We start from the raw sequence: 26899 nt of genomic DNA, 5'->3' as shown, positions 1-26899 counted from the left end.
CACTATCAGTGTATTCAGCACAGGATAGACCTGATATTAGAAGGAATTTTATAATTATTAATGCAAATTGACCAAAATGGAGCCAAGGTTAAATCGGACTGTGGCTCTGCATGGCTTAGCTCTAATACACATTCTCTCTCTTTTTCTTCTTCCATTCGTATAAAAACATTAAATTGTCTGTCACTACTCGTAAACACTGAAACTTGGAATCAGTCTTCATCTTCTGGACTTAGGCACAAACAGTAGTTAATTGCGTTGGCTCTCCGGCTAAGAGAAAGGTATTTCTCTAACAGATAGTGGTGCTTTAAAGGTGTGGAAGACTGGGCGTATATTGATTCAGCATGGCTGTCCACTTAAACTGAAAGATCACCAGAATCATCATGACCCTGGCACTGGAAAACACTGCATGTTGTCTTCAACACACAGCGCCCTTATGGGGAAACAGGATGGTGGCAGCATCATGCTGTGGGGAGGCATTTTTTTAACAAGGACAGAGACTTTGGTCAGAGTTGATGGGAAGATGGATGAAGCTAAATATGGAACTGTCCTGGAAGAAAACCTGCCAGAGGCTGCAGAAGGATTAAACCAAGCGTGAAGGTTCAACTTCCAACTGGAAAACAACCCAGAACATACAGCCAGAACTACAATAGATGGTATAGACTAAAGCACATTCATGTGTTAGAAATCCAGACTTAAAAATGAATGTTCATAGATGTTCTCTGTTCGATCTAACAGAACTTGAGCTGTTTTGGGCAAATATTTCAGTCTCTTGATGTGTAAAACTGATGGAGGTCAATTAAATTAGATTGTGTTGAAATTGATTTAATGTTGCTCTATGAATCATTGCTTTTACTTTTACTGAAGACTTATAAAACAGCAAAATGAGTGTTTCGATAAATTTCCTGCAACCTCATAATCAGATTATCTCATTTAGAAGTAACATGATTGGTATGTTAAAAAATAATTGCACTTTCCCCTTTAAAATAATTGTCTGTTTTGCCGAACCCAGCTGTTTTATAACTGGATTTGCATTTTCTTAGGTGGCGTCGATTTTGCACAAAGGTTGTCTCCCATAGGAATTTCGACATGATAATCCAAATCTTTATCATGATTAACTGTGTCACCATCGCCTGGGAGAGACCTTCCATCCAGCCAGAGAGCATGGTGAGAGAAATTCACACCCACACCAGTCCTATTCCCACCCACAACACCAAACACCACACACACACACACACACACACACACACACACACACACACACACACACACTGCTCATAGATGAGCTGCACGTTACGATCTGATGACCCGGTCCAGATGAGCGGTGCTTTGTGAAAGAAGTACCAAAACACACCAGCACCCAAACAGGCCACTGAAAGGAATCAGATGTGTAATATAAGTTGTATTAAGTGGAGCACATGTTTCCCTCAGGAACGACAACACTTGGATCGGATCTCTCATGTCCTCGCTGTCATCTTTCTGCTGGAAATGCTTATCAAGGTAAATTTACTATATGCTGCTTTTTGAACTGCTGTGGGACTTTAAACGGGCGTCAGGGCTTCTGGATCCCCTAGCATCTGCCTTGGTGCTCTGGAGGCCGGGTCTTTGGCTCCTCACAACTGCCATGGAGCATTCTTCTTATGGAAAAATCTTACATACACAAGCACATGCTTGCGCTTGGATTCAAGTAGATTCACTTCTATACAGAAAAATCCTATTCTTATCTTTACCTGTCACTTTATACATTTCGTATTTAATACTGTATATTCTTCAGGGATGGTATCAATCATCATCACTGATGATTACCTTACAGTAATCACCATAAGGTATTCTAGGTACCTATAAGGTATATATAAGTATAGTTGTCAACCAATACATCTTGTAATCAATAATACTACATATTTTTCAGCGATTTTATCAATGCATTGCTTGTTTGTACCCGCAATACCTTATCAGTTGGTTTTGCTGTTCTTTTTATATCTCTCTTTGCAGGTGAAGAAGCAGACTCAGAGGATGTTATATTGTGCTCTCTTCTTTCTCTTTCACCTTTTCTCTCTTTTAACATTTTGTCTCATCTTTTTCTCTCCTTGTTTTCCTCTTTTACCTTCCCGTTTCAGTTTCCACTGAACATGAAATAGTCCCAGCATAAAATCTGATAAAACTACTTACATATATAAATCAAGCGGAGCACTATGGCGAAAGCAGTAAGGCTCCACTTGTGAAAGTAAAATCTGTTGGGCTCGTTTTGGCATTAAGACAACAATTCTTATTGCCACATTCCCAGACAGGACACAAAAAAAAAAAAAAATAAAAAAAAAAATGGAAATGCTTCTCAAGGTAAATTCACTTTGTTTCTTTTTGAACTGCTGTGAGATTTTAAACATTGTATTACAGACATAATGGATTGTTTTCTAAACCAGATCTCAGCGCTTGGGCTGGTGTTTGGGAAGGGGAGCTACTGCCACAGTCTCTGGAACATCTTAGATGGCTTTTTGGTGATCACATCTTTAGCTGACATCTGCGTGGAGCTCATGTCATCTGGAACAAACAGCTCTGTGGACATCCTGAAAACCCTGCGCCTGCTGCGTACGCTCCGTCCCCTCAGGTGCGTCGTTTATGTGTGCATCATGATCGTATTTCTGGGGATTTGTGCTTAACTCTGTCTGCGGACGGGTGTATTGACAGATAGACACTAACTTGTTTATGTTTGTGTGATGCAGGATGGTCAAACGAACACCCAAACTGAAGCTGGCTGTGGAGGCTATCCTGGCATCTGTTAAACCCATGGGGAACATCATTCTCATTTGTGGCATTTTCATCTTCTTCTACAGCCTCCTCGGGTTGCAGGTTGGTTGGTGCGCACGCTCAAATGTCTTTTAAAATGACCCAGTATCACCTGGACTCAGCCAGACACTTCTACGGTACTTTAGAAAACTATTGATGCCCTTTTAGGTTTTCAGGTTTTGTCAAGTTACAAACTGTAAAGATTATAATAGCACACAGTTGCGATCCTCCCAGTCCTTTGCCCTGGAGAAGCAGTCTTCTTTAATTGTTGACTTCTTAACGTGTAACTCATCCACGAACCAGAGCCTTACCCCGCCCAATCTCATTCTTGAAAAATGTGCCGAGTGTAGGTAGTACCTGGTAAACCAGGAAACGTGTTGAGGGGGTGAGAGCTGGGTGTGGTCTGGGCCACTACTAAAAGCTAAATAAATGCTAAATAAACCAACTGAATGCAAATCTAATAAATTGCTAACCTGAAATTGATAGAAAGACCACAAAACTCACCCTTTAAAGTCCAACTCGCTACACAGACACAAAACAGAGCTGATTTTATAGTCCACATCAGTTTCTCCAAATGGCGTCCCAAAAACCTTTGAACCAATAGCAATATTGATGCGTAATTCAATTTAAGACCACCGTTTAACCCTAAGAAAGAGCCACACTGATGGTTTTAGACACAAAAGCAGGATCTAAGCATGCACTAAATTATCAAAATAATAACCAGGATATGTAGACGGCACTATAAAACCAGGTTAACAGTTATTTTTAGCAAAAAAAAGTTGAGTTACCCTTCAAGTAGGAAATGATTATTGAGCCAGAAACTATACTTTAACACATTTAATCTAAACAAGCCAGAGGAATGATACAGCTCAGCACTGGACTCTCATATTAATCATGATGTAGGAAAAGGTCAAATTAGGAAGTTAGAGCACCAAACTCTTGGTTATATCAGTTTATATTTGATCAGCAAGGACACGCCCCTGCAGGTGTGGTCGATCCCTACCATGTTATCTTTGGGATGTGTGTCACTGTTAGACTGTGAAATAGCATCAGCTCCAGGTTTCTTCCACATGACCATACTGCCCCGAGATAACTGTCCATTTGTTGATGTATGCCACATCTGGGATGTCCTCCGTCTCCGCAAGTCATCTGTTGTTTCCCAGTAACTGCTTTCCACAGCTCTAGCATCTGTAATCTCATAATCTTTAATAAAACTCTAATGTTGTTATTGGGATTTTATGTAATAAACTAACCAACATTGGAAGCTAAAGGAAAATCATAACCATCTGAAAAATGTGTCATGCATTTATATTAAACACTGTTTACACCGATTAACTGTTCAGTTAAGACCCATGAACAAAAATCTTCATAAAAGTCTAGGAACATAGCAGACAGACCAGGAATAAAGTTATGGCGTTTAAGCCAGAGTTTAGCTCGGGGAAAAAATCAACAATTTTGAACATTTTACAGAGCACAAGTCGAACCATTAGAATGGAAGAACCCTGAACTTACACATGGTCTGGCAGAGTCGTTATGTGAGGTCCAACCCAGACAGGGAAGACATTCAGAGTTGATGGGTCTAAATGAGGAGCCATCCTGGTAGACAACCTATTAGAGGCTGTAAAAGACTTGCAAAAAACCTGAGACCGGGATAAAGGTTCACTTTCTAGCAAGGTTAAAGCTTAAACATGCAGTCAAAGGCAAAAAAAATAAAAATCCAATCAAGCAAGTAGGGAGCAGCAGAAAGAAAGCATCCAAGTAGGCAGTAACAGAAAACCCTATTAATCTCTGGCAAAACTCAAAAAGTGATATTCCTAGATGCTCTCCGGGCAGTCTGACTGAGCTTTTGTGCAAAGAAGAATGAGAGTCACACCCCAAAGGACACATTTCACATTTCTGTTTGCAAAATCTTTTGAATACAAAGTAGGATTTTCCATCGGGTTTATAATAATTCTCTACATTGTGTTGGTTTAAGACTATAAATTCCCATTAATACAACAAAGTTTGTAGTAGTAGTGTGTCAAAATATGAAAAGGTTCAAGGTGTATGAATACTTTACAACTGGAGATCACTCTCCAGCAAGGTTAGTTCAGTTATAGGACACTATGAGCTTCCCTCTGTTGTGCAATTATACACTGTTTAAGTGCAGACTTCTTCAGACTCCAAGCTGCTCAGACCACCTCGTCCTGGAGCAGACCAGAAAACCACTTCGAGCCATGGGTCCTGCACGGGCCTGACCGATACACAAGCCAGCATCTGAAGGAAGGTGCTTGGACCAGCCATGCTTGACCCAGGGTTTACTAAACCCGTCTGCCTGCTTCAATATTTAATGTTTATTAAATAACTCTCTGTCTGTTAAGTATTGTCTGGTGATAATCAGCTGATATCAAGACAATGGTTGAAAGGGATTATTCGAGCACTAGTGATCTTTTAACAACAAACCCTGCACTTACATAGAATAAAGGAGTGACAACTTCTTTCCAAATTCAAGAATTTAATAACAGAAATAAAATGAACATCCAGAGAACATGACTATGTAATGCTGTTTATCTGAATTAACACAATATTTCTACTAGGCTAATGAAACTTAACTAAACTACTAAGCAAAATGAAGATAAAGAGAAGCTAAGCTAAGGAACTATTTACATGCCAAAACAAACGAAAGACAAACAAAGGTGGTTGATCATAATCAGAATAATTCGGTGAATCCTTGTTCACTGCAGATCTGATTACAAAACATGGAATGGAGTTAAAAACATTTGGCATGTGTTTCAATCCATTCACAATGCAAAGCCTGAGTTAAACAAAACATTATTTGATGAATAAATAATGTTCTAAAGACTGATTTGCTCAGTAAAATCATTTAACCCTTATGGACGATCTTTATCAAAATTGCCTTTAAAACCGACATTAATATTCAATATTAATGTGGGAATAAGGCTTATAGCCCTATCGGCCGACGACGGAGTCGAACGATTAAGCTATATGTTTTAAAACAAGCTCCTTGTGAATGTCCGGAATCGGATGTTAACAGAAGCTAAAAGCATTTTGGCTAGCGGGCATTCGGCATAAACATTATTGTCCCATCAATGTATGAAACCCTTGTGGAGATAACCTTGTTACAACCATAAAAACACACTCAAATGATATTAGCAATATCATGAGCGGAAGGCTAGCGTGAGCTACCTCCGTTAGCCCTTTGTTCTAAAGGCACCATGTGCACAACTATTTACAAAACATTTCCCAATAAACCCTTTTAACTTCTCTCTCAACTCTCTGCCCAAACCTGTGAGTCCATGTGAGTCGGTCCACTTTGGTCATACAAAGGAAAGCAGTAAAAGCAGGAAAGCTGTTGGTTGTTCTTAGCGGGCTAGTTAACAAAAGTTAACAAAGCTGTTTCGGCATCCCTTACTTTGCGGCTGGTTTGTGCAGAAGTCAGAGTGAAACTTAGCTCTGTCTCAGCAGTTCCTCCGATGCCAGGAAGGTCCTCCATTGAAGCAGGCAGACGGGTTTAGTAAACCCTGGGTCAAGCATGGCTGGTCCAAGCACCTTCCTTCAGATGCTGGCTTGTGTATCGGTCAGGCCCGTGCAGGACCCATGGCTCGAAGTGGTTTTCTGGTCTGCTCCAGGACGAGGTGGTCTGAGCAGCTTGGAGTCTGAAGAAGTCTGCAGAGTCTGGTCAGAAGTGATGTGGGAGCTGCAGGAGAGGGTCTGAGGAGGGGGTGGTCAGAAGCACCCTGCTGAGAGAGGAGGTCCTTTGTGCCTGTGAGGGTCTCATGTTTGCAGTAGGAGTGGAATTCCTTTTGTTAGCTCCTCCATACTACATGGCCAGAATTCAGTCTGACATCAAATATTATTATCATGGCGTTATTATGGCACAACACCTCTTTTGCTTCATCATCAGTATAAAAGCCTACGAGGTTTGAGGTAATTGTCCGATGGCTACAGTTGATTAAACTAAACTCTGTATTTATGTCTTCCCCTCCAACTGAAGCTGTTTAAAGGGAAGTTCTTCCACTGCGTGGGTGGGAACATAACCAGAGTCCTCAACAAGTCTGACTGTCTGGATGCCAACTACCAGTGGGTTAAAAAGGAGTACAACTTTGACAACCTGATTCAGGTAGGAACTGACCAGTAGGGAAACAAAGCTGAGTCACATTTTCTTTGCTGTTTAATACACACCAATGATAATTTGTGCTCATTATTCATTTGTTGGTCAGAAATGTCCTGTGTCCGAAAGCAACATTTAAGCGACTCCAATAATCCCTTTCTCTGTGCTATTTTTCTTGTCAGGACATTTTCATATAGTGACATCAGCAAGTTGTGTTGAAAAAAACAAACAAATACTTTGATACATTTTGATACAAATTTGTGTGACAGATAAACACAAAGTAGTGCATAATTGTAAAGTGGGAGGAAATGGAGTCAGTCTTTTCCATTTTGCATGTTCTTCAGAATTGATGTTTGCTTCAGTAAACATTCATTTTTAATTTACATGTCAGAGTCTTAATCAGCTTTAGGTGTGTATTTTGACTGGGCCATTCTAACACATGAATATGTTTTGATTTTAGCCATTCCACTATCCCTCTGGCTGTGTGTTTAGAGCTGTAGGATCATTTCTGCCTATGTCTCAAGTCTTTTGTTGCCTCCATCGGGTTTTATCCTAGGATGGCTCTTTTTTAGCACCATTAATAATCCAACCAACTGTGATCAACTTCCCTGTTCTTGCTAAAGTAAAGCATCCCTGCAGAATGATGATACCGCCATGTTTTGCTAGGGGAATGTAGTGAGGAGAGGATGTGCAGTGTTGTACTGGATGTTATTCGGTGGGGATCAGAGTAACAGGGGCTGAATAAAAATGCAAACCAAACATTTTGGACACTTTGAAAGTCATGTGTCATTTTCCTTCTACTTTCCCATTTGCTGCAACTTTGTGTTGGTCTGCCACATAATATACATTAAACTTTGTGATGGCAATGTGACAAAATTTGGAAAAGTTCAACACAGGCGATAAATTGATTAATCTTTTATAATTAATTTTAATTTGTTGTTCACAAAAGATGTATTTTTGGGAAAACTGAATTTTTTTCTTTCCTTTTTCTTTGCCAACTTACTCCTTGGGCTCCTGTGGCATAGAGTGTCATCAGACTGCCCATCTCACACAGATACACATATCATGGTAGCTAGCACAGAAGAGCTGTTTCCCAAAGAAAGATAGCATTTCATGATATGGAACTGGTTCATTTCTTAGAGCAACAAATGACGCTCCGTTGAGTATATCGTCAGGGTTCAGGACAGCAGCAGCTCATAAAACCCTGTGATAAGACAACCCACTTCAGGGGAATCCTTTTCACACTGTGTCCCGTACGATACGAGCATTTAGTGTAGACGGGGGCATTGTAGCATGCCTCTGAGCAAGTCTGAAGCCAGATGCTGTAAGCAGGCTCGGCTTTGTGGCTGAAAATGTGTAATAAATAAATAAAGATGACAAGAATGTACTTTTGAGTTTACTGAATATGCAGTAAATTTAGTAGGTTTGAAACATGACAGTTTCATTTTATTTACATGTCAGAGGTTTGTTAAAATTGTGTTTTGTACACAACAAGTAAATGTTTTTCAAAACGCATGGAAAGTATAGTGAAACTTTGCTTTGCGTCATCACTCCCAAAATTGTTTTGCCAATAGCATAAGATATATTGATAAAATGTATTTACTCCAAAGGGGAAATGTTTTTACCCCATGAAGAGGCACTTTGATTAAACATTTTTTTAATTAGCTTGAAGCTACACAAGGGAAGTGAGACTTGGTGTTAGATGTAGACTCAAAACTGAGAAACCTGCTTGTTGTGGTAACGCTAGAAGTGTGTTATGTTTGTATTGTTTACCATGGCAGGGCTGGGCCTCTTGTTTTACATGTATGTTTCACAGCTTGTATTTAGTTGCTCTGTGAATTCAGGTCCACTGCTAACAGAAGTGATTGAAGTAAAAGCAAGTTTATAATTTCCGTACACAAATACTGACATTCTGACTCTCTCTGATTGTTGTTTAGCTTTCTTATATCATTGTGATTTTACTACTTTTAGGCAAATTAAATAAGCATCACTTTCTATTTCAAAGCAGAGGCCTGAGCTAAATGTTGCTTTTAAATTACAGAGAATTTTTTTTAATCTTGTAATTTGAATCCCAGTTCATGGAAAACCATACAAGAGCTGACTTGACAAGCGGTGTTTTCGCATGTCCTTTTCAGGCCGCCATATCTGTGTTTGTGATGTATTCCAAGGATGGCTGGGTTAACCTGATGTATGACGGGCTGGACGCAGTGGGAGTTGACCAACAGGTACCTCACAAAACCATCAACAGAGACATAGTAATGTAACAAACAACTCTTGCAGGTTTCACGGTCTGATTCTTTTTTTTTAAACTTGATAACTTTGAAAAGTAGACAGGCTTAGTTTGGAAATAGGAGCCCGTAGGAGATAACATCAAATTTCTGTCCCTCACTCTGCTGTGACTAAGCTCTGCCTCCCCGTCTTCCTGCAGAGGATGTAGTAAGCCACAGCAGCTATAGAAAAGGCTCAAAGTTACCCAGAAAGGGACATGTACCGGTTCTGACTGCTTGTTCCCATTTGGTTTCTGACAATAACAGCAGAGACGAGGGATTCTTGTGGGCAAAGCAACCTTCTCCCCAGATTTAATGTTTTTGAAGAAAAAAAACATTATTGCACCAAGGGTGTGTGGAAGAGCAGCAGGAAGCATGCCGTTACACAAAGACCAGTGAAGGAACTTTGATTGTTTTTGTCCTCAGCCGCAGCCCAACTACAACCTCTGGATGCTGCTCTACTTCATCTCCTTCATCCTGATGAGCTTCCTTCTGCTGGACATGTTCATCGGGGTGATGGTGGACATCTTTAACAAATGTCAGCGGGAGCAGAGAACAGTCAAAGAAACCGAGAGTGACCCAGACAGTGGTAAGACTGGTTACCACCTGGCTTATCTTTAATGAAAACTAGCATCTTTGTCAGCTCAAGATGATCGTTCTTTTTTAGAGGCATCAAGGTATCTCAGACTCTGCTAAAAGTCCTATGTTTTCTGTTTTACACAACTTTATGTTTGAACACCGTTTGGACATTTGTTATGTTCCAACTAAAAGCTACAATCATTTTCTTGGGATTTTGTTTGACATACATGCATTTGTGGTCAGCCTCTTCACCTTAAAAACTATGTAGTGACACAACATCCATATCAAATTTCCTCTTTTCAATTAAACTCTTCTTTGTGTTGGTCAGTTACATACAAATGAAACTAAATACACTGATGTTTACTGCTACTACATGGCAGAATGTGAAGAAGGTCAAGGGGTATGAATACTTTTGCAAGGCCTTATGAACATACCTGTGAACTGGTTTGTTGCAGAGTATGAGGAGGTGACGTATTTCCTCAACTATTCCTGGTTACGTCTCAAAATCCTCAACCTCTGCAGAAATGAGTCTATGGAGTGCTTCATGACGGTCATCATCATTGTCAGCTTGCTGCTGATGGGTGTAGAGCACTATGAACAGCCTGAGGTAACACACACACACACACACACACACACACACAAACAGACCAAAAGATTTGTCTGTTTCGGTGATCGGGGTTGGTAACTGATGTGTGTGTGTTCAGTCTGTGCGACAGTTTTTAGAGTGGGTCTTCTACGTCATCACCATCGTGCTGGTCCTTGAAGTTGTGCTGAAGATCATCGCTTTTGGCCTAGTGAGGTTCCTGAAAGTCGGGTAAGAGACCCTTTCCCTCTGCACCTCTCTCTCCCTTCAGTTGGCTCAATCCTGAAAGCGCCTGACTCATCTTATCTGTGTTTAGATGGAACGTGTTGGACGTCTTTATTGTCCTGATTTCTGTCATCAGCGTCGTTTTGACCCAGCTCAAACTCTCCGATAACATGCCCATCAAACCCAGCATCTTCCGCGTGATGAGAGTCCTCAGACTTGCACAAGGTACAAAAACGGACTCTGAAGGGAAATGTCCTTCGTTAGAAAGGATTCACAGGTCGACCCAGCTGTTGAGTTCAGACTGGTTCACCTGATGCTTCTTGTCTTCTGTTTAGTTCTCAAGACCACCAAGATGAAGGTTCTGCTTAAAACCATCACCAGAACCTTGTACCAGGTAAAACACACACTGTGGAATCTTTTCTCAAGGTGGTCCGTTAAAACTAGGGCTGCAACAACAAATTGATGAAATAGCTAAAAATCCATCCATCTTCTTCCGCTTATCCGGGGTCGGGTTGCGGGGGTAGCAGCTTCGTAGGGAGGCCCAGACATCCCTCTCCCCAGCCACTTGGGCCAGCTCCTCCGGGGGAATCCCAAGGCGTTCTCAGGCCAGCCGGGAGACATAGTCCCTCCAGCGTGTCCTGGGTCTTCCCCTGGGCCTCCTCCCGGTGGGACGTGCCCGCAACACCTCACCAGGGAGGCGTCCGGGAGGCGTCCGGGAGGCATCCTAACCAGATGCCCGAGCCACCTCAACTGGCTCCTCTCGACGTGGAGGAGCAGCGGCTCTACTCTGAGTCCTCCCCGGATGACTGAGCTCCTCACCCAATCTCTAAGGGAGAGCCGAGACACACTACGGAGAAAACTCATTTCAGTCGCTTGTATCCGGGAACTCGTTCTTTCGGTCACGACCCAAAGCTCGTGACCATAGATGAGGGTAGGAACGTAGATCGACCGGTAAATCGAGAGCTTCGCCTTTTGGCTCAGCTCTCTCTTCACCACAACGGATCGGTACAGCGCCCGCTTCACAGCAGACGCTGCACCAATCCGCCTGTCGATCTCCCTCTCCATCTTCCCCTCATTGGTGAACAAGACCCCAAGATACTTGAACTCCTCCACTAGGGACAGCACATCTTCCCCAACCCTGAGGAGGCACTCTACCTTTTTCTGGTTCAAGACCATGGTCTCGGATTTGGAGGCACTGATTTTCATCCCGGCCGCTTCGCACTCAGCTGCGAACTGCTGTAGTGAGAGCTGTAGATCATGCCCTGATGAAGCCAATAGGACCACGTCATCCGCGAATAGCAGAGACGCAATCCTAGGGCCACCAAAACGGATCCCCTCAACACCTTGGCTGCACCTAGAAATTCTGTCCATAAAAGTTATGAACAGAATTGGTGACAAAGGGCAACCTTGACGGAGTCCAACTCTCACCGGAAACGAGTCCGACTTACTGCCGGCAATGCAGACCAGACTCTGACACCGGTCATACAGAGACCCAACAGCCCTTATTAAAGGGCCCGGTATTCCATACTCCCGGAGTACCCTCCACAGGATCCCTCGAGGGACACAGTCGAAAGCCTTCTCCAGATCCACAAAGCACATGTAGACTGTTTGGGCAAACTCCCATGCCCCTTCCAGGATCCTGCTGAGGGTGTAGAGCTGATCCAGTGTTCCACGGCCAGGACGAAAACCACACTGCTCTTCCTGAATCCGAGATTCGACTATCCGTCGGGCCCTCCTTTCCAGAACCCCTGAATAGACCTTACCAGGGAGGCTTAAGCGTGTGATTCCTCTGTAGTTGGAACACGCCCTCCGGTCCCCCTTTTTGAATAGGGGGACCACCACCCTAGTCTGCCAATCCAGGGGAACTGCCCCCGATGTCCACGCGATGCTGCAGAGCCGCGTTAACCAACACAGCCCAACAACATCCAGAGCCTTAAGGTACTCAGGGCGAATCTCATCCACCCCGGGGCCTTGCAACCGAGAAGCTTTTTAACAACCTCGGCGACCTTAGCACCGGAGATGGGAGAACCCGACCCAGAGTCCACAGGGTCTGCTTCCACAATGGAAGACATGGTGGTGGGATTAAGGAGGTCTTCGAAGTATTCCGCCCACCGACGCACGACGTCCCATGTCGAGGTCAGCAGCACACCACCCCCACTGTAAACAGTGTTGGGACTGCACTGCTTCCCCCTCCTGAGACGCTGGATAGTGGACCAGAATCGCTTCGAAGCCGTACAGAAGTCTTTCTCAATGGCCTCTCTGAACTCCTCCCATGCCCAAGTTTTTTCTTCGGCGACCAGCCGAGCCGCCCGGCGCTTCGACTGCTGGTACACATCAGCTGCTCACGGAGTCCTACAGGCCAATAAAGCCCGGTAGGACTCCTTCTTCAGCTTGATGGCTTCCATCACCACTGGTGTCCACCAGTGTGTTCGAGGGTTGCCGCCGCAACATGCACCGACAATCTTGCGGCCACAGCTCAGACTAGCCGCCTCAACAATAGACGCGCAGAACATGGTCCACTCAGACTCAATGTCCCCCGCCTCTCTCGGGACGTGTTCAAAGTTCTTCCGGAGGTGGGAGTTAAAGTCCGTCTAATGGGGGACTCTGCCAGATGTTCCCAGCAAACCCTCACAATATGTTTGGGCCTGCCAGGTCTGACCGGCTTCCCCCCCCACCATCAGAGCCAACACACCACCAGGTAGTGATCGATGGAGAGCTCCGCCCCTCTCTTTACCCGAGTGTCCAAGACATGCGGCCGCAGGTCAGATGAAACGATAACTAAGTCGATCATCGAACTGCGGCCTAGGGTGTCCTGGTGCCAAGAGCACATATGGACACCCTTATGCTTGAACATGGTGTTCGTGATGGACAGTCCGTGACGAGCACAGAAGTCCAACAACAGAACACCACACGAGTTCAGATCAGGTGGGCCATTCCTCCCAACCACTCTCACCAGGGGCAACTCCAGAGTGGAAGAATGTCCAGCCCCTCTCGAGGAGACTGGTTCCAGAGCCAGAGCCATGCATGGAGGTGAGCCCGACTATCTCTAGTCGGAACCTCTCAACCTTGCGCACCTGCTCAGGCTCCTTCCCCACCAGACAGGTGACATTCCATGTCCCCAGAGCCAGGTTCTGCAGCCGAGGATCGGAACGCCAAGGGGTCCCCGCCTTCTACTGCCACCCATTATACAATGCACCCGACCCCTTTGGCCCCTCCGACAGGTGGTGAGCCCATTGGAAGGGGGACCCATGTTTCCTCTTCGGGCTGAGCCCGGCCGGGCTCCATGGGCAAAAGCCCGGCCACCAGGCGCTCGCCAACGTGCCCCACCTCCAGGCCTGGCTCCAGAGTGGGGCCCCGGTGACCCTCGTCCGGGCGAGGGAACAAAACGTCCATTGTTCGTATTCATCATAAGGGGGTCCCTCTTTGTCTGGTTCCTCACCTAGGACCTGTCTGCCTTGGGTGACCCTGATAAAAAATTGATATTTTCAAATGCTGCTTTTGTAGTAGATTCCACTAATGACGACAGAGAAAAAAGCTCAAACCAAGTCCTCAAAAGATAGGGACCATGTCGCGCTCCACAAATCCATAAAATAAGTAACGTGAAATTTGACATGGCATGATAGCTCCACAGTGATGTTACAGGACCTGACACAACATGGAGTCATTGATGAGGGCGATAGGAGCTCAACAACAGTGATGTAATGTGTGTATATGTAGCATGTAGTATTTACATAAAATGCAGCTTGTGCTAAAACAGTCTGAAATGGGCTGGTGGTTTATCTGATTCTCATAAGTGGTGTTTTTGCACTGGTTTCATCGTTATGCCCAATTATTTCCCCTAGATGCACTAACACAAGGGTGACGTTCAACCAAACCGCATTGACACCAGTTTTATAGCTTCACTTTTGTTGTGTTAAGTCGCTGTTCATATAGACATTGACTATTAAATGATTGACTAACAATCTATCTAACTTCTTTATTTGAAGCAAAATAATTATTACCTATTATTGTGACTGAACACCTAAGTAGCAACTTGTTTTTTTGTAAGCTTATTTGCTCTCAGTCCAAATGTTCTATTTTGGAAAAAAGAAGTGGAAATAAAACTGTTTTTTGTTGTCCAATTGATCGATTCAAAAAAACATTGTAAAAACAATTGACCTGTTAATCGATTATTAAAATAGTCGTTAGTTGCAGCCCTAGTTAAAACCAACAAAAAAGAATGCTTCTAGCTTGAAATGTTCCCAAAGAAATATTTTATTTCATGATCTTTTTTCTTCAAAGTAAAACTGAAGTAGGTTTTAAACTTGTTAATTTGGTCAGGAACAGCCTTATTTCTGGAAGGTTTCATCATCACATTCACATTCGGATATAACTGTTAACAGAAATATCAAACCTTAAAGCTTCTTTCTTTGCATGATAAACTTGCAATAGCCCTACATTTGTTATTTTCAATACTTAATTTTTTCGACATTAGTGGCCTTGTCACAGAAATCAGAAATTAGCAAAGAGGGAGAAAAAGGGGGGGGATGCAGCAAAGCCACGCACAATCCCATCCTGGTTGTTCTTTTTTAATAATTTATTTCTCATTAAAAGTACAGGAATTTCTTTTGAAAGGACTTATTCTGTGTGAATTTCCTGACCCGTAGATTGAAGCTGCTCTTTGATTCCAGGTTGGAAACCTTGGCCTCCTGTTCTTGTTTTTCTTCTTCATCTACGCTGCGCTTGGAGTGGAGCTCTTTGGAAAGTTAGGTGTGTACCACTGCTGATGTGATAAACACAAACACATCCGCTGCTCAGAAGGTTTGTACTGTAGAATGCATATTGTTCATTCAGTTCAACTCAGTTCATTAATATAGAGCCAACTCCCAACAAATGCTGAAAGGCCGAAGGACAGTGGAAGAAAGACAGATCCGTGGTCTCCACCAGGGATAGACAAGAATGAAAAACCCAGTTTTAGTCTAACATCATACCCAGCAGCAGCCTTTGGCCTGTGGTGTTATTTGATACAATTAGTTTTGTTTCAAACCCACCCACTTCTGTTTAGCTTGATGTCTCAGTCACTACTAATGAGAATTTGATTCCTTTTCCTGGAGAAAGCGGTGTCTGTTAGAGATGTTGATGGTACGGTGTTTACGTACTGGTTTCTGCTGTCCGTTGTTGTACAATTATACACTGTTTAAAGTTATTTAATGTTTAATAAATAACTCTGTCTGTTAGGTATTGTCCGGTGAATATCAGCTCTTAAGCTGATATCAGGACAACGGTTGAAAGGGATGATACGTGCACTGGCAATCTTTTAACAGTAAACTCTGCACACACATTGAATAAACAAGTGACAACTTCTCCTCAAGTTCAAGAATTTAATAACAGAAATAGAATGAACATCCAGAGAACATCCCTATAGAATGCTGTTTATCTGAATTAACACTATATTTCAATCAATAAAGCTTCTCTACTAGGCTAGAGAAACTTAACTAAACTACTAAGCAAAATGAAGATAAAAATAAGATAAGCTAAGGAACTATATACAAAAGAACACAAAAGACAAAACGAAAGTGATTGATCATCATCACAATAATTCAGTGAATCCTGGTTCACTGCAGATCTGACTTAAAGAGCTTGGAATGGAGTTAAATTAGCTTCAACCGGTTATGAAGCGTCCGTTAGTTTGACTTAACTTTACGTGTATATATATAGCAAAATATGAACAAATAAATATACCAACAAATCTTTGTTTTTTTTTTCACATATATGATTTAGTGCTTCATAACCGGTTTAACTAATTTAGAACAACATTTGGCATGTTTTCAACCCATTCACAATGCAAATCCTGAGTTAAACAAAACATTATTTGTTAAAATAACATTTAGTTTGAGTTAAAGAACCAAAGGTAACCTTAAAGAACATGGAATGATCTTAAATTAGCTTCATTAATTCAGAACAATATTTGGCATGTTTTCAACCCATTCACAATGCAACTCACGAGTTACACAAAACAATATTTGAGGAAATAACATTTTAAAGAACGATTTTCTCGGTAAGAATCTGTAAAGGTTAGGAAAGGTCGATTTTATTAATGCGATTATACCTCCGGGAGCTAGGGGTTGCTCCGGCGACGGTCGCTAAAATAGGCTAATCTAAAGTTATACAAAACAACTTTAAATCGACATTAATATTCCACATTAATGCGATAATAACGCTCATAGCACTATGGAACAATGGTGAAACGAACAAGCCTTATGCTTGAAATGACCGTATTTGAATAACCGGAAATCGGAAGTTACCAGAAGCTAATAGCATTTTGGCTAGCGTATTTTCGGCACTAACTTCTAAGACTTCAGCTTTATTTTTAGCCATAATGAGAGAGCCGGAGCCCCAGGGAAGAAGTTAAGAAGAGCTGAGAGGTGCAGTCTGAAGGGATCCTCTGTGGGGAGGGATCTGGCTCAACAGCAGTGGCACCACTGCTGAGAGAATGTCTCTGCTTTGGGTGTGAAATATCTTTTGGCTCCCTCCCCCATGGTACATGTTCAGAATTCAATCTTAATTCATTCATTCTCTCATCATGGCTTTAATATCCTGGCACCGTGCTGGTTCTGTTGTTTTTAAACAGTTTAAAGAAGCAAAACAGCATCCGTCTTTCAGAGCAACATGTCTGGTGAAGAAGTATTCACATGGACGTTCATGCACACGCAGCCGCCCTGGCTATGTGAACAAGAGTCTGGAGAACAACACAGAGACAGAGAGATGGTGTGTGACGTCATACCATAGTCCATCTAAAAAGATACCTTTAGTTCTTCGCAAAACAATTTTTTTGTTCTTTCTAATATAATGAAATTTCGCTTGTTGCTACTTTTAACCAGTATAATCTCTCATTTGATCAAAATTGGGCAACACATGGGCGCTACTAATTGTCCCCTTGACATTTTTCATACCCGGTTGTTTTTAAGATCACTGTTCCGACTCTTGTCTTTTTTAACTCATGTCTTAGCTCAGGAATTGAGCCTACTGTATGTTTCTCTTTTGCCCTTCCTTTCCTGGGGTTTAGACATTTTCTTTACTCAACTACATTTTTAGAAAATAATTAGGGTTTTAAAGGAATTGCAGTCTGGCTTCAGACTGCAACATGAGACAGAATCTGCCTAATTAAAAGTGCATAGTGACTTTGCTTTTTCCATTTATGGGAGGTGCCTGTCCCGGTGCTGCTGGACCTCACTGCTGCCTTTGATACCATCTGTCATTCAGTCCTTTTGTCTCAATCAACCCACTATGTTGGTATCTGGGGCTCATCACTTAAATGGTTCACATCCTCTCAGACAGACATGTCTTTCTTATTTATGATTAATAATGTATCTTCCTCTAGTGCTTCTCTGTCATGTGGGGTGCCACAGGGGTCCATTCTTAGTCCTTAGTCCTGTTGCAACTTGGAGCGACCCAGAACTTCTTCTTTTCAAATTAACAAATTAATACATTTTGTTCAGTGGGATTGCCACCACCGATGTCAGCACTCTGATTCTTAAATGTAGTACCACTGTAAGAAATCTGGGGGTGACTTTCGACAAAGATTTTATATTTAGCAAACAAGTTGATTCAGCTCCTCCCTGGGCTGCCACCTTACCATGGTGGAGGGGTTTGAGTGTCCCAATGATCCTAGGAGCTATGCTGTCAGGGGCTTTAAGCCCCTAGTAGGGTCACCCAAGGCAGACAGGTCCTAGGTGAGGGACCAGACAAAGCGCAGCCCAAAATACCCCTTATGATGAGTAAGATTATTGGACCTCGTGTTCCCTTGCCCGGACGCGGGTCACCGGGGCCCCACTCTGGAGCCAGGCCTGGAGGTGGGGCACGTTGGCGAGCGTCTGGTGGCCGGGCTTTTGCCCATGGAGCCCGGCCGGGCTCAGCCCGAAGAGGCAACATGGGTCCCCCTTCCAATGGGCTCACCACCTGTCGGAGGGGCCAAAGGGGTCGGGTGCATTGTGCAACGGGTGGCAGTAGAGGGCGGGGACCTTGGCATTCCGATCCTCGGCTGCAGAAGCTGGCTCTTGGGACGTGGAATGTCACCTCTCTGGTGGGGAAGGAGCCTGAGCTTGTGCGCGAGGTTGAGAGGTTCCGACTAGAGATAGTCGGACTCACCTCGACGCACCGCTCTGGCTCCGGAACCAGTCTCCTTGAGAGGGGCTGGACATTCTTCCACTCTGGAGTTGCCCATGGTGAGAGGCGCCGAGCTGGGGTTGGCATACTTGTTGCCCCCCATCTCGGTGCCTGCACGTTGGGGTTTTCCCCGGTGAACGAGAGGGTGGCCTCCCTCCGCATTCGTGTGGGGGGACGGGTTCTGACTGTTGTTTGCGCTTATGCGCCAAACAGCAGTTCAGATTACCCACCCTTTTTGGAGTCCTTGGAAGGGGTACTGGAGAGTGCCCCTCCTGGGGACTCCCTCGTTTTGCTGGGGGACTTCAACGCTCACGTGGGCAATGACAGTGGGACCTGGAGGGGCGTGGTTGGGAGGAATGGCCCACCTGATCTGAACTCGAGTGGTGTTTTGTTGTTGGACTTCTGTGCTCATCATGGATTGTCCATCACAAACACCATGTTTAAGCATAAGGGTGTCCATATGTGCTCTTGGCACCAGGACACCCTAGGTCGCAGTTCAATGATCGACTTTGTTGTCGTTTCATCTGACCTGCGGCCGTATGTCTTGGACACTCGGGTGAAGAGAGGGGCGGAGCTCTCCACCGACCACTACCTGGTGGTGAGTTGGCGCCGATGGTGGGGGAGGAAGCCGGTCCGACCGGGCAGGCCCAAACGCACTGTGAGGGTTTACTGGGAACGTCTGGCAGAGTCCCCTGTGAGGCGGAGCTTTAACTCCCACCTCCGGGAGAACTTTAAACACGTCCCGAGGGAGGCGGGGGACATTGAGTCTGAATGGAACATGTTCCACGCCTCTATTGTTGAGGCGGCTAGTTGGAGCTGTGGCCGCAAGGTTGTCGGTGCATGTCGCGGCGGCAACCCTCGAACCCGCAGGTGGACACCAGCGGTGAGGGAAGCCGTCAAGCTGAAGAAGGAGTCCTACCGGGCTTTTTTGGCCTGTGGGACTCCGGAAGCAGCTGATGTTTACCGGCAGTCGAAGCGGCAGGTGGCTCGGCTGGTCGCAGAGGCAAAAACTCGGGCGTGGGAAGAGTTCGGAGAGGCCATGGAGAAAGACTTCCGTACGGCTTCGAAGCGATTCTGGTCCACTATCCGGCGTCTCAGGAGGGGGAAGCAGTGCAGTACCAACACTGTTTACAGTGGGGGTGGTGTGCTGCTGACCTCGACTTGGGACGTCGTGCGTCGGTGGGCGGAATACTTCGAAGACCTCCTTAATCCCACCAACACGTCTTCCATTGAGGAAGCAGAGCCTGAGGACTCTGGGTCGGGTTCTCCCATCTCTGGTGCTGAGGTTGCCGAGGTTGTTAAAAAGCTCCTCGTGGCAAGGCCCCGGGGGTGGATGAGATTCGCCCTGAGTACCTTAAGGCTCTGGATGTTGTGGGGCTGTGTTGGTTAACGCGGCTCTGCAACATTGCGTAGACATCGGGGGCAGTTCCTCTGGATTGGCAGACTGGGGTGGTGGTCCCCCTATTCAAAAAGGGGGACCGGAGGGTGTGTTCCAACTACAGAGGAATCACACTCTTAAGCCTCCCTGGTAAGGTCTATTCAGGGGTTCTGGAAAGGAGGGTCCGTCGGATAGTCGAATCTCGGATTCAGGAAGAGCAGTGTGGTTTTCGTCCTGGCCGTGGAACACTGGACCAGCTCTATACCCTCAGCAGGATTCCTGAGGGGGCATGGGAGTTTGCCCAACCAGTCTACATGTGCTTTTGTGGATCTGGAGAAGGCATTCGACCGTGTCCCCCGGGGGATCCTGTGGGGGGTACTCCGGGAGTATGGAGTACCGGACCCTTTAATAAGGGCTGTCAGGTCTCTGTACGACCGGTGTCAGAGTCTGGTCCGCATTGCCGGCAGTAAGTCGGACTCGTTTCCGGTGAGAGTTGGACTCCGCCAAGGTTGCCCTTTGTCACCGATTCTGTTCATAACTTTTATGGACAGAATTTCTAGGCGCAGCCAAGGTGTTGAGGGGATCCGTTTTGGTGGCCTTAGGATTGCGTCTCTGCTATTCGCGGATGACGTGGTCCTATTGGCTTCATCAGGGCGTGATCTACAGCTCTCACTGGAGCGGTTCGCAGCCGAGTGCGAAGCGGCCGGGATGAAAATCAGTGCCTCCAAATCCGAGACCATGGTCTTGAACCGGAAAAGGGTAGAGTGCCTTCTCCGGGTTGGGGAGGATGTCCTGCCCCTAGTGGAGGAGTTCAAGTATCTTGGGGTCTTGTTCACGAATGAGGGGAGGATGGAGCGGGAGATCGACAGGCGGATTGGTGCAGCGTCTGCTGTGAAGCGGGCGCTGTACCGATCCGTTGTGGTGAAGAGAGAGCTGAGCCTAAAGGCGAAGCTCTCGATTTACCGGTCGATCTACGTTCCTACCCTCATCTATGGTCACGAGCTTTGGGTCGTGACCGAAAGAACGAGATCCCGGATACAAGCGGCTGAAATGAGTTTTCTCCGTAGTGTGTCTGGGCTCTCCCTTAGAGATAGGGTGAGGAGCTCAGTCATCCGGGGAGGACTCAGAGTAGAGCCGCTGCTCCTCCACGTCGAGAGGAGCCAGTTGAGGTGGCTCGGGCATCTGGTCAGGATGCCTCCTGGACGCCTCCCTGGTGAGGTGTTCCGGGCATGTCCCACCAGGAGGAGGCCCAGGGGAAGACCCAGGACACGCTGGAGGGACTATGTCTCCCGGCTGGCCTGGGAACGCCTTGGGATTCCTCCTGAGGAGCTGGCCCAAGTGGCTGGGGAGAGGGACGTCTGGGCCTCCCTACTGAAGCTGCTACCCCCGCGACCCGACCCCGGATAAGCGGAAGAAGACGGACGGACGGACGGTTGATTCAGTTGTGAAATGTATTTATTTATTTACAGTCTTCTAGTTTAATTTAGGCCTTTTTAAGCCATACTAATCCTGAGAGGCTCTACACATTATCATATTTTTATCATATATATTATTAGTGACTTTCACTAGAGCTGTTTCAGCGCTACCATGAACTCTGAAAGCATGACTGAAACTCTTCAAACTGGAAATAGTCACATGCTTGATTAACAAATATTTGTTTAAATAGTTTTAGAAACTAAAGGAAGATTGGATACAGGCCTGTAACTTCTTAAGACATCTTAATCGAGAGTAGGTTTACTACAACTATAAAAGCTATTGGTATGAATGTGTTTACACAGGATAATTATATCCAGAATATGAACTCATCAAACTTGGGTAGAGTCAAAAGAACAAAACAGAGCCTAACTTTATGGTATTCGAGTGAAGTTTTGCTAATATTACCAACTAAATGAGCAGTGAAGCCCATTGGGTTGTCACACAGGTATATCACATAAAGGTGGAGATAGTTAGAACATCCTTACTCAGCATTTTGATGGAGATTTGTCCTTTGGTGTGTCCCTGGCTGCTTTCTTGCCCTCTTGTCCAAATGTCACCTCCTTTGAAACGTGACTCATTCGTTGTTGTTCTGTGTCGATCAGAATGCTCTGAAGACATTCCATGCCGCGGCCTGCACCGCCACACTAACTTTGAAAACTTCGGGGTGGCCCTGCTGACGCTGTACAAAGTTAGCACTGGAGACAACTGGAGCGGCATCCTTAAAGTATGAATGACTTAGGTTAGGGTTAGAAACACCAGGTGGAAATTGTTTGTTAAAATTAGGCTGTATTAATTGTTACAATTAATCTATTAATATGTAATATTAAATCATTAAATATTCAAATTGTATAATCATTTGGATATTTATTGTATTATTTTATGTTTCTGTGTTGCAGTGTGCCATATAAATAAACTTCCATATCTTTTAAAGGACAAAATTAATTCAGTATATTGATATATTAAATTATAAATAATGACTGACTAAATAATACACATTAAATTTGGATTGTCGGATTTTGACACTTTTGACCTCCCTCTCTGCCTTGCAGGACACCATGAGGGAGTGCCGGGTCGGCGACAGTAACTGTCCCAGCTACCTGTTCTGGGCCTCTCCCATCTTCTTCACCACATTTGTCGTCACAGTCCAGTTTGTGCTTGTAAACCTGGTGGTGGCAGCAATCATGCAGGCGCTGGAGGACAGCACAGAGGTAAAACTTAATAGACCAGCATAAGCTGGAAAGAGTTCATGACTGATTTAACATATATTCTGTTGAACTCACAGTTTTATATCCACTCTATAAAAAGACACCTTTTTTATTTTGTGATGTAAAATCAAGCTAAATATTTGGTCAGTTTGGGTCTCTAAATGATTTAAGGATCTTCAGCCCTGGATGTTTTTTTTTTTTATGAATTTCTTCAATGTCAGAGGCAGTGTCCAAAATTAACTTCCTGATTCACCGGCAGAGTTGGCCGGTAGATGTAAAAATCAACCGGCCAGGTATATTTTTTACTGGCCAAAATATGAATCCTCACCAGACCTCAATTTTTATAAAAATCAAGAGTGATATTATGTTACTTTTCGAGGGCGTGGTTGGCGGCGTGGCTGAAGAGAAATCTGTTTCCTGACTTTGATAAAAAAATATTGTAGTTGATTATAAAAGACTATAAAAACACTACAGATTATCATTAGTCTATCCATGTAGGTGAATGAGGCGGAGTTTCATTAAGCCTATACATCCCAACATTTTCCCTGAGCTGCAACACTTAAAGCACGCAGGGTTCACGCTGCGTCTTTACGCATGATCCGGCTGCTGGATTTTACCCTGGTGCGCTGCGCGCGAGGAATAAACAGTGGGAATACATAAATAAAGACTCTAAAGGGCTCCTTTAGGGAGGAGATAAGAAATAATTGGTCTGAGCTGCAGCCCCCAATGTTACAAGTTCCTTAAAATGAAGGAACCTAAATTACTTGTAACGTAATTTTGCGCACCTGAATACAAGCGCAAGGCACCACGCCCACTGAAGCACCACTGGTTCTGTGTCGTTAAAAACCAAAGAGCATGAAATACAGTTACTGACTCTCCTATTGACTTTAATTGGGACAATTTGGTACGAGTGGAAGGACATTAAACGCAGTGATTCACGTTTTGAAGGCTGGCCGCTGATAAAAGCACTTGGAGGGGGGGGCACAACAAGAGCGGCGAAGCGCAAAACCGCAGCGCACGTAGTTAAAAAAAAAAGCTGAATATATAAGAACAAAACTTATAAACAGGCTAATTGGCATTTTAGAATGCATCTGGTTAGCAGATCTGTTTTCTAAACCAGCGTACAGCCATGACTGGTTCTGAATGTGAAAGGAGCTGAACCAGCTTCGTAGAAGGCGGGTCTAGACTGAGCTCTGGATAGACAGCTGTGAACGTATCATCCGCAGCCCAGATGGGTTTTGTTATTTTTATGTTATTTTTATTTTATTTGGTACAAACATTTACTCGCCATGTGGCAGCTAGCCCTCTGAAATTCACTCGCCAAACGGGAAATTTACTCGCATTTGGCGACTGGCGAGTGGTAATTTCGGACCCTGGTCAGAGGCCTACATTTCCTTAGTAAAAAGTAACATTTCCTAAAGTTTTAAATTAAATTTAAATTAGGTCAAGTTTTTGACTTTACAAGAACGTATATTTGTAAGGTCAGAGACTGATGTTGGACAAGAAACACAGGCTTGCGATTTTCACTTTAATTCATCCTAGAGATGGTCGAGGTCGGGTCTCAAATTCTCTCTCGCTCATCCATGTTTTTACGGACCTAACTTTGTGAACTGGTGGAGACAGATAATTCATCCCTCCAGAGAACATGCCTCCAGTGCTCTAGAGTTCAGTGCTGGCAGGTTTACAGCATTGCACTTTGTAATGTAATGTTTGCATGCAGCTGGTTAGAAACTGTCCATTTTTCTTGAGCTAAGCTAAAATGCACAAGAACTTTGGAGTTCTGTAGCTGTTGACTTAGCAGAAAGTTGTAGACCTCTGCACAATCTCTACCCCAACACCCACTGACTCCATTTTGTACTTTTATGCCACCTTCAACTTTGTTGCTTCAGTGTTGTCCACTTTGTTATAATACCGCTAACAGTTAATTGTGGAATATTTAGGAGAAGGAAAATTTCCTGTCTGGGCTTATTGCACAGTGCATCTTATCACCGTCCCACGCTGGAATTTACAGATACCAGCCTATTCTTTCATAAATGGTAGTAAAAGCAGTCTGCAGGCCCTAATGTGCTGTTTCTTTCATTTCAATGAAGAAAACAGCACAGGAACATTAAATCTAGCACAGAGACAAAGACAGACAATGACTCCTGGATAGGTGTTGAAACTTTTTCAGAAAAACTGATCAAAAGTCCAGTTGTCTGTGTTTCATAGTGTTTGTATCCATGCATGAAAGTATGTCAGTTCTGAGCCAACTTTAACCAGTGTCAGAAAATATAATTAGATAATAATGTTTCATTTCCAACTTAAATTTAAATAAGAAATCACTAAACTAATGCATGTTTGTTTCTTGGAATAGGAGGTCAAAAACGATCGGCTGAGACTAGTCCCTCCAGTTATTGTTCAACATCAGCCGATGCAGGTCAACCCAGAGGAGAGTGGATAACTTCGGACAAGCACAAAGTTTTTTCTTCTAAGACCTAAATAAAGTTTACATACATATGTACCTATTTCTGACATATTTATACTATACTTATGCGTGCATAAGAATAGTATGCTTATTTACTTATACACCATTTGTATACTGTATGGCCTTACTTTGGTATAATCATAAAGTTTACTAATTTTAACTTTTTATTAAAACATATTTCAATACGTGTTTAATTAGAGCAGTTTTAACTGATTAACTTTTAACAGATTTTTACAAGATGCTGAAATAATACCAATTTAATAGTGAAAAGGCCAGATTTAACCCCTACAGAGATGTTGTAACATGAACTTCAACAGGTCATGGTTCGAGATCATCCTTTGTGACTGAATTAAAACAATTCTGCATAAAATAGTAGGCCAACATATCTCCAAAGTAATGTAAGGCACTCATTTTACATTTATGCAAAAGCTTGAAGGCAGCTGTTGTAGCCAGATGTGCAACCAGTTAGTTTTAGGGGTTTGTGTATTTTTCCCCCATTGTGCCAGGTTGGTTAGGACAGCCTATTCATTTAATAAGTGAGACCATTTTGGTTTCACTCAGGTAATTTGTGTTTGGTATTAAAATTTGTTTCATGGTCCACAAAATGTAGGCGTGACCAACAAAGAAAATTATGGAAGCCGAGAGCGGATGTTTCCCTGCCAACGAGTTAATTTTAAATTTTCTCGTTATCTAAAGATAACAAAGACCATTTTCTTGTGCTAACGGGATTTTTTATCTCGAGAAAAGAAACTTTGTTTTCTCAAAATCATGAGATGATTGGTGTGTGAGTTGAAGCTGTTTCCATCCTTCAATGCCACAAGAGCGGGAGAGGGCTTCTAAATGTAAGTCATAGCATGTAGTCTATGTGTAATTCTGTAAATAATCCTGTGAATAGATTTTAGATAAACCATAATGAGTTCACGGCATTGGTTTGATGGTTTGAGTCCACGTTTGATTCATAGGCCATTAGACCTGGGGCTCTGGTGCTTCTGAACAGCCCCAGTATTCCACCTGTAAGATGCATTAACCCTGGAAAAGACATCAGATTTAATATTTTCATTAAAAACAGTCAGATTTTTTTCTTTTGTATTATATACAATCCAATCACTGTCCACCATAACCTGACAATGAGTGAAAAGAAAAAGAAGTCTGATTTGCGCTCTAGCAGCACCGCGACTGTGCAACTACAGGCACCGCAGGCAGGGACGGACTGGCAGTCCAGGGCTGTTGGCCAGCCTCGTTCATTACTCAAACAGGTTTAAAACAGGCAACGTGGCACATTTCAGTGCAGCAGCACCAGCAGAGCCAAGCATAGAGTAGATAAGACAGACAAGTTAGGAATAAAGCCTGAATGCTGACTCAGAATGAGCTGATTGTAAGTTACAGCTATTTACGTATTCATCCAGCAAGACACCCCAGGGTCATCATGAAGAACAGAGAGCAGAGGGATCTTCACCTGAGCTACAGTTGGACTTAAAAGCTCTGGCTACGATAGAAACCAAAAGGAACATATTTAGAGAATCAATTTTAATCAAATGTTTGGAATGCTCTTAGTCTAATTAAAATGAGTAATTGTGTTTGTGAAATTTTACCATTGACTAAAATTTAAGAGTCAACTTTATAACAGTTTTTTATAGACATGTAATAAATTACTACCATGGAACTGCAGGAGTTAAACATTTTGA

The 26899-nt window shown here is 43.7% G+C and overlaps 1 protein-coding gene across 4 annotated transcripts in view; it reads left to right on the top strand.

Annotated features, from left to right (window-relative positions):
• LOC105918384 (voltage-dependent T-type calcium channel subunit alpha-1H) overlaps window positions 1–25237 on the top strand; it is a 43387-nt gene extending 18150 nt beyond the window's left edge. For 2 of the 4 annotated variants that reach the window (XM_036136754.1, XM_036136753.1), the window contains exons 19-33: window positions 1041–1164; window positions 1429–1497; window positions 2418–2602; window positions 2718–2844; window positions 6776–6901; window positions 9028–9117; window positions 9586–9748; window positions 10194–10345; window positions 10443–10552; window positions 10638–10771; window positions 10882–10940; window positions 15217–15295; window positions 22148–22269; window positions 22595–22753; window positions 25104–25237. In XM_036136754.1, the coding sequence (XP_035992647.1) occupies window positions 1041–1164; window positions 1429–1497; window positions 2418–2602; window positions 2718–2844; window positions 6776–6901; window positions 9028–9117; window positions 9586–9748; window positions 10194–10345; window positions 10443–10552; window positions 10638–10771; window positions 10882–10940; window positions 15217–15295; window positions 22148–22269; window positions 22595–22753; window positions 25104–25190 (1786 nt within the window). In that variant the 3' untranslated portion in view covers window positions 25191–25237. Of the gene's footprint in view, window positions 1–1040; window positions 1165–1428; window positions 1498–2417; window positions 2603–2717; window positions 2845–6775; window positions 6902–9027; window positions 9118–9585; window positions 9749–10193; window positions 10346–10442; window positions 10553–10637; window positions 10772–10881; window positions 10941–15216; window positions 15296–16887; window positions 16964–22147; window positions 22270–22594; window positions 22754–25103 lie in introns of those variants that run through there. The other 2 variants (XM_036136756.1, XM_036136755.1) reach the window with 2 other exon arrangements.
• The last annotated feature ends 1662 nt before the right edge of the window (window positions 25238–26899 follow it).

Source organism: Fundulus heteroclitus, chromosome 5 (assembly GCF_011125445.2).
Source record: "Fundulus heteroclitus isolate FHET01 chromosome 5, MU-UCD_Fhet_4.1, whole genome shotgun sequence".
In the NCBI taxonomy this organism is placed as follows: Eukaryota; Metazoa; Chordata; class Actinopteri; order Cyprinodontiformes; family Fundulidae; genus Fundulus; species Fundulus heteroclitus.
This window is presented reverse-complemented; position numbering and strand designations above follow the sequence as displayed.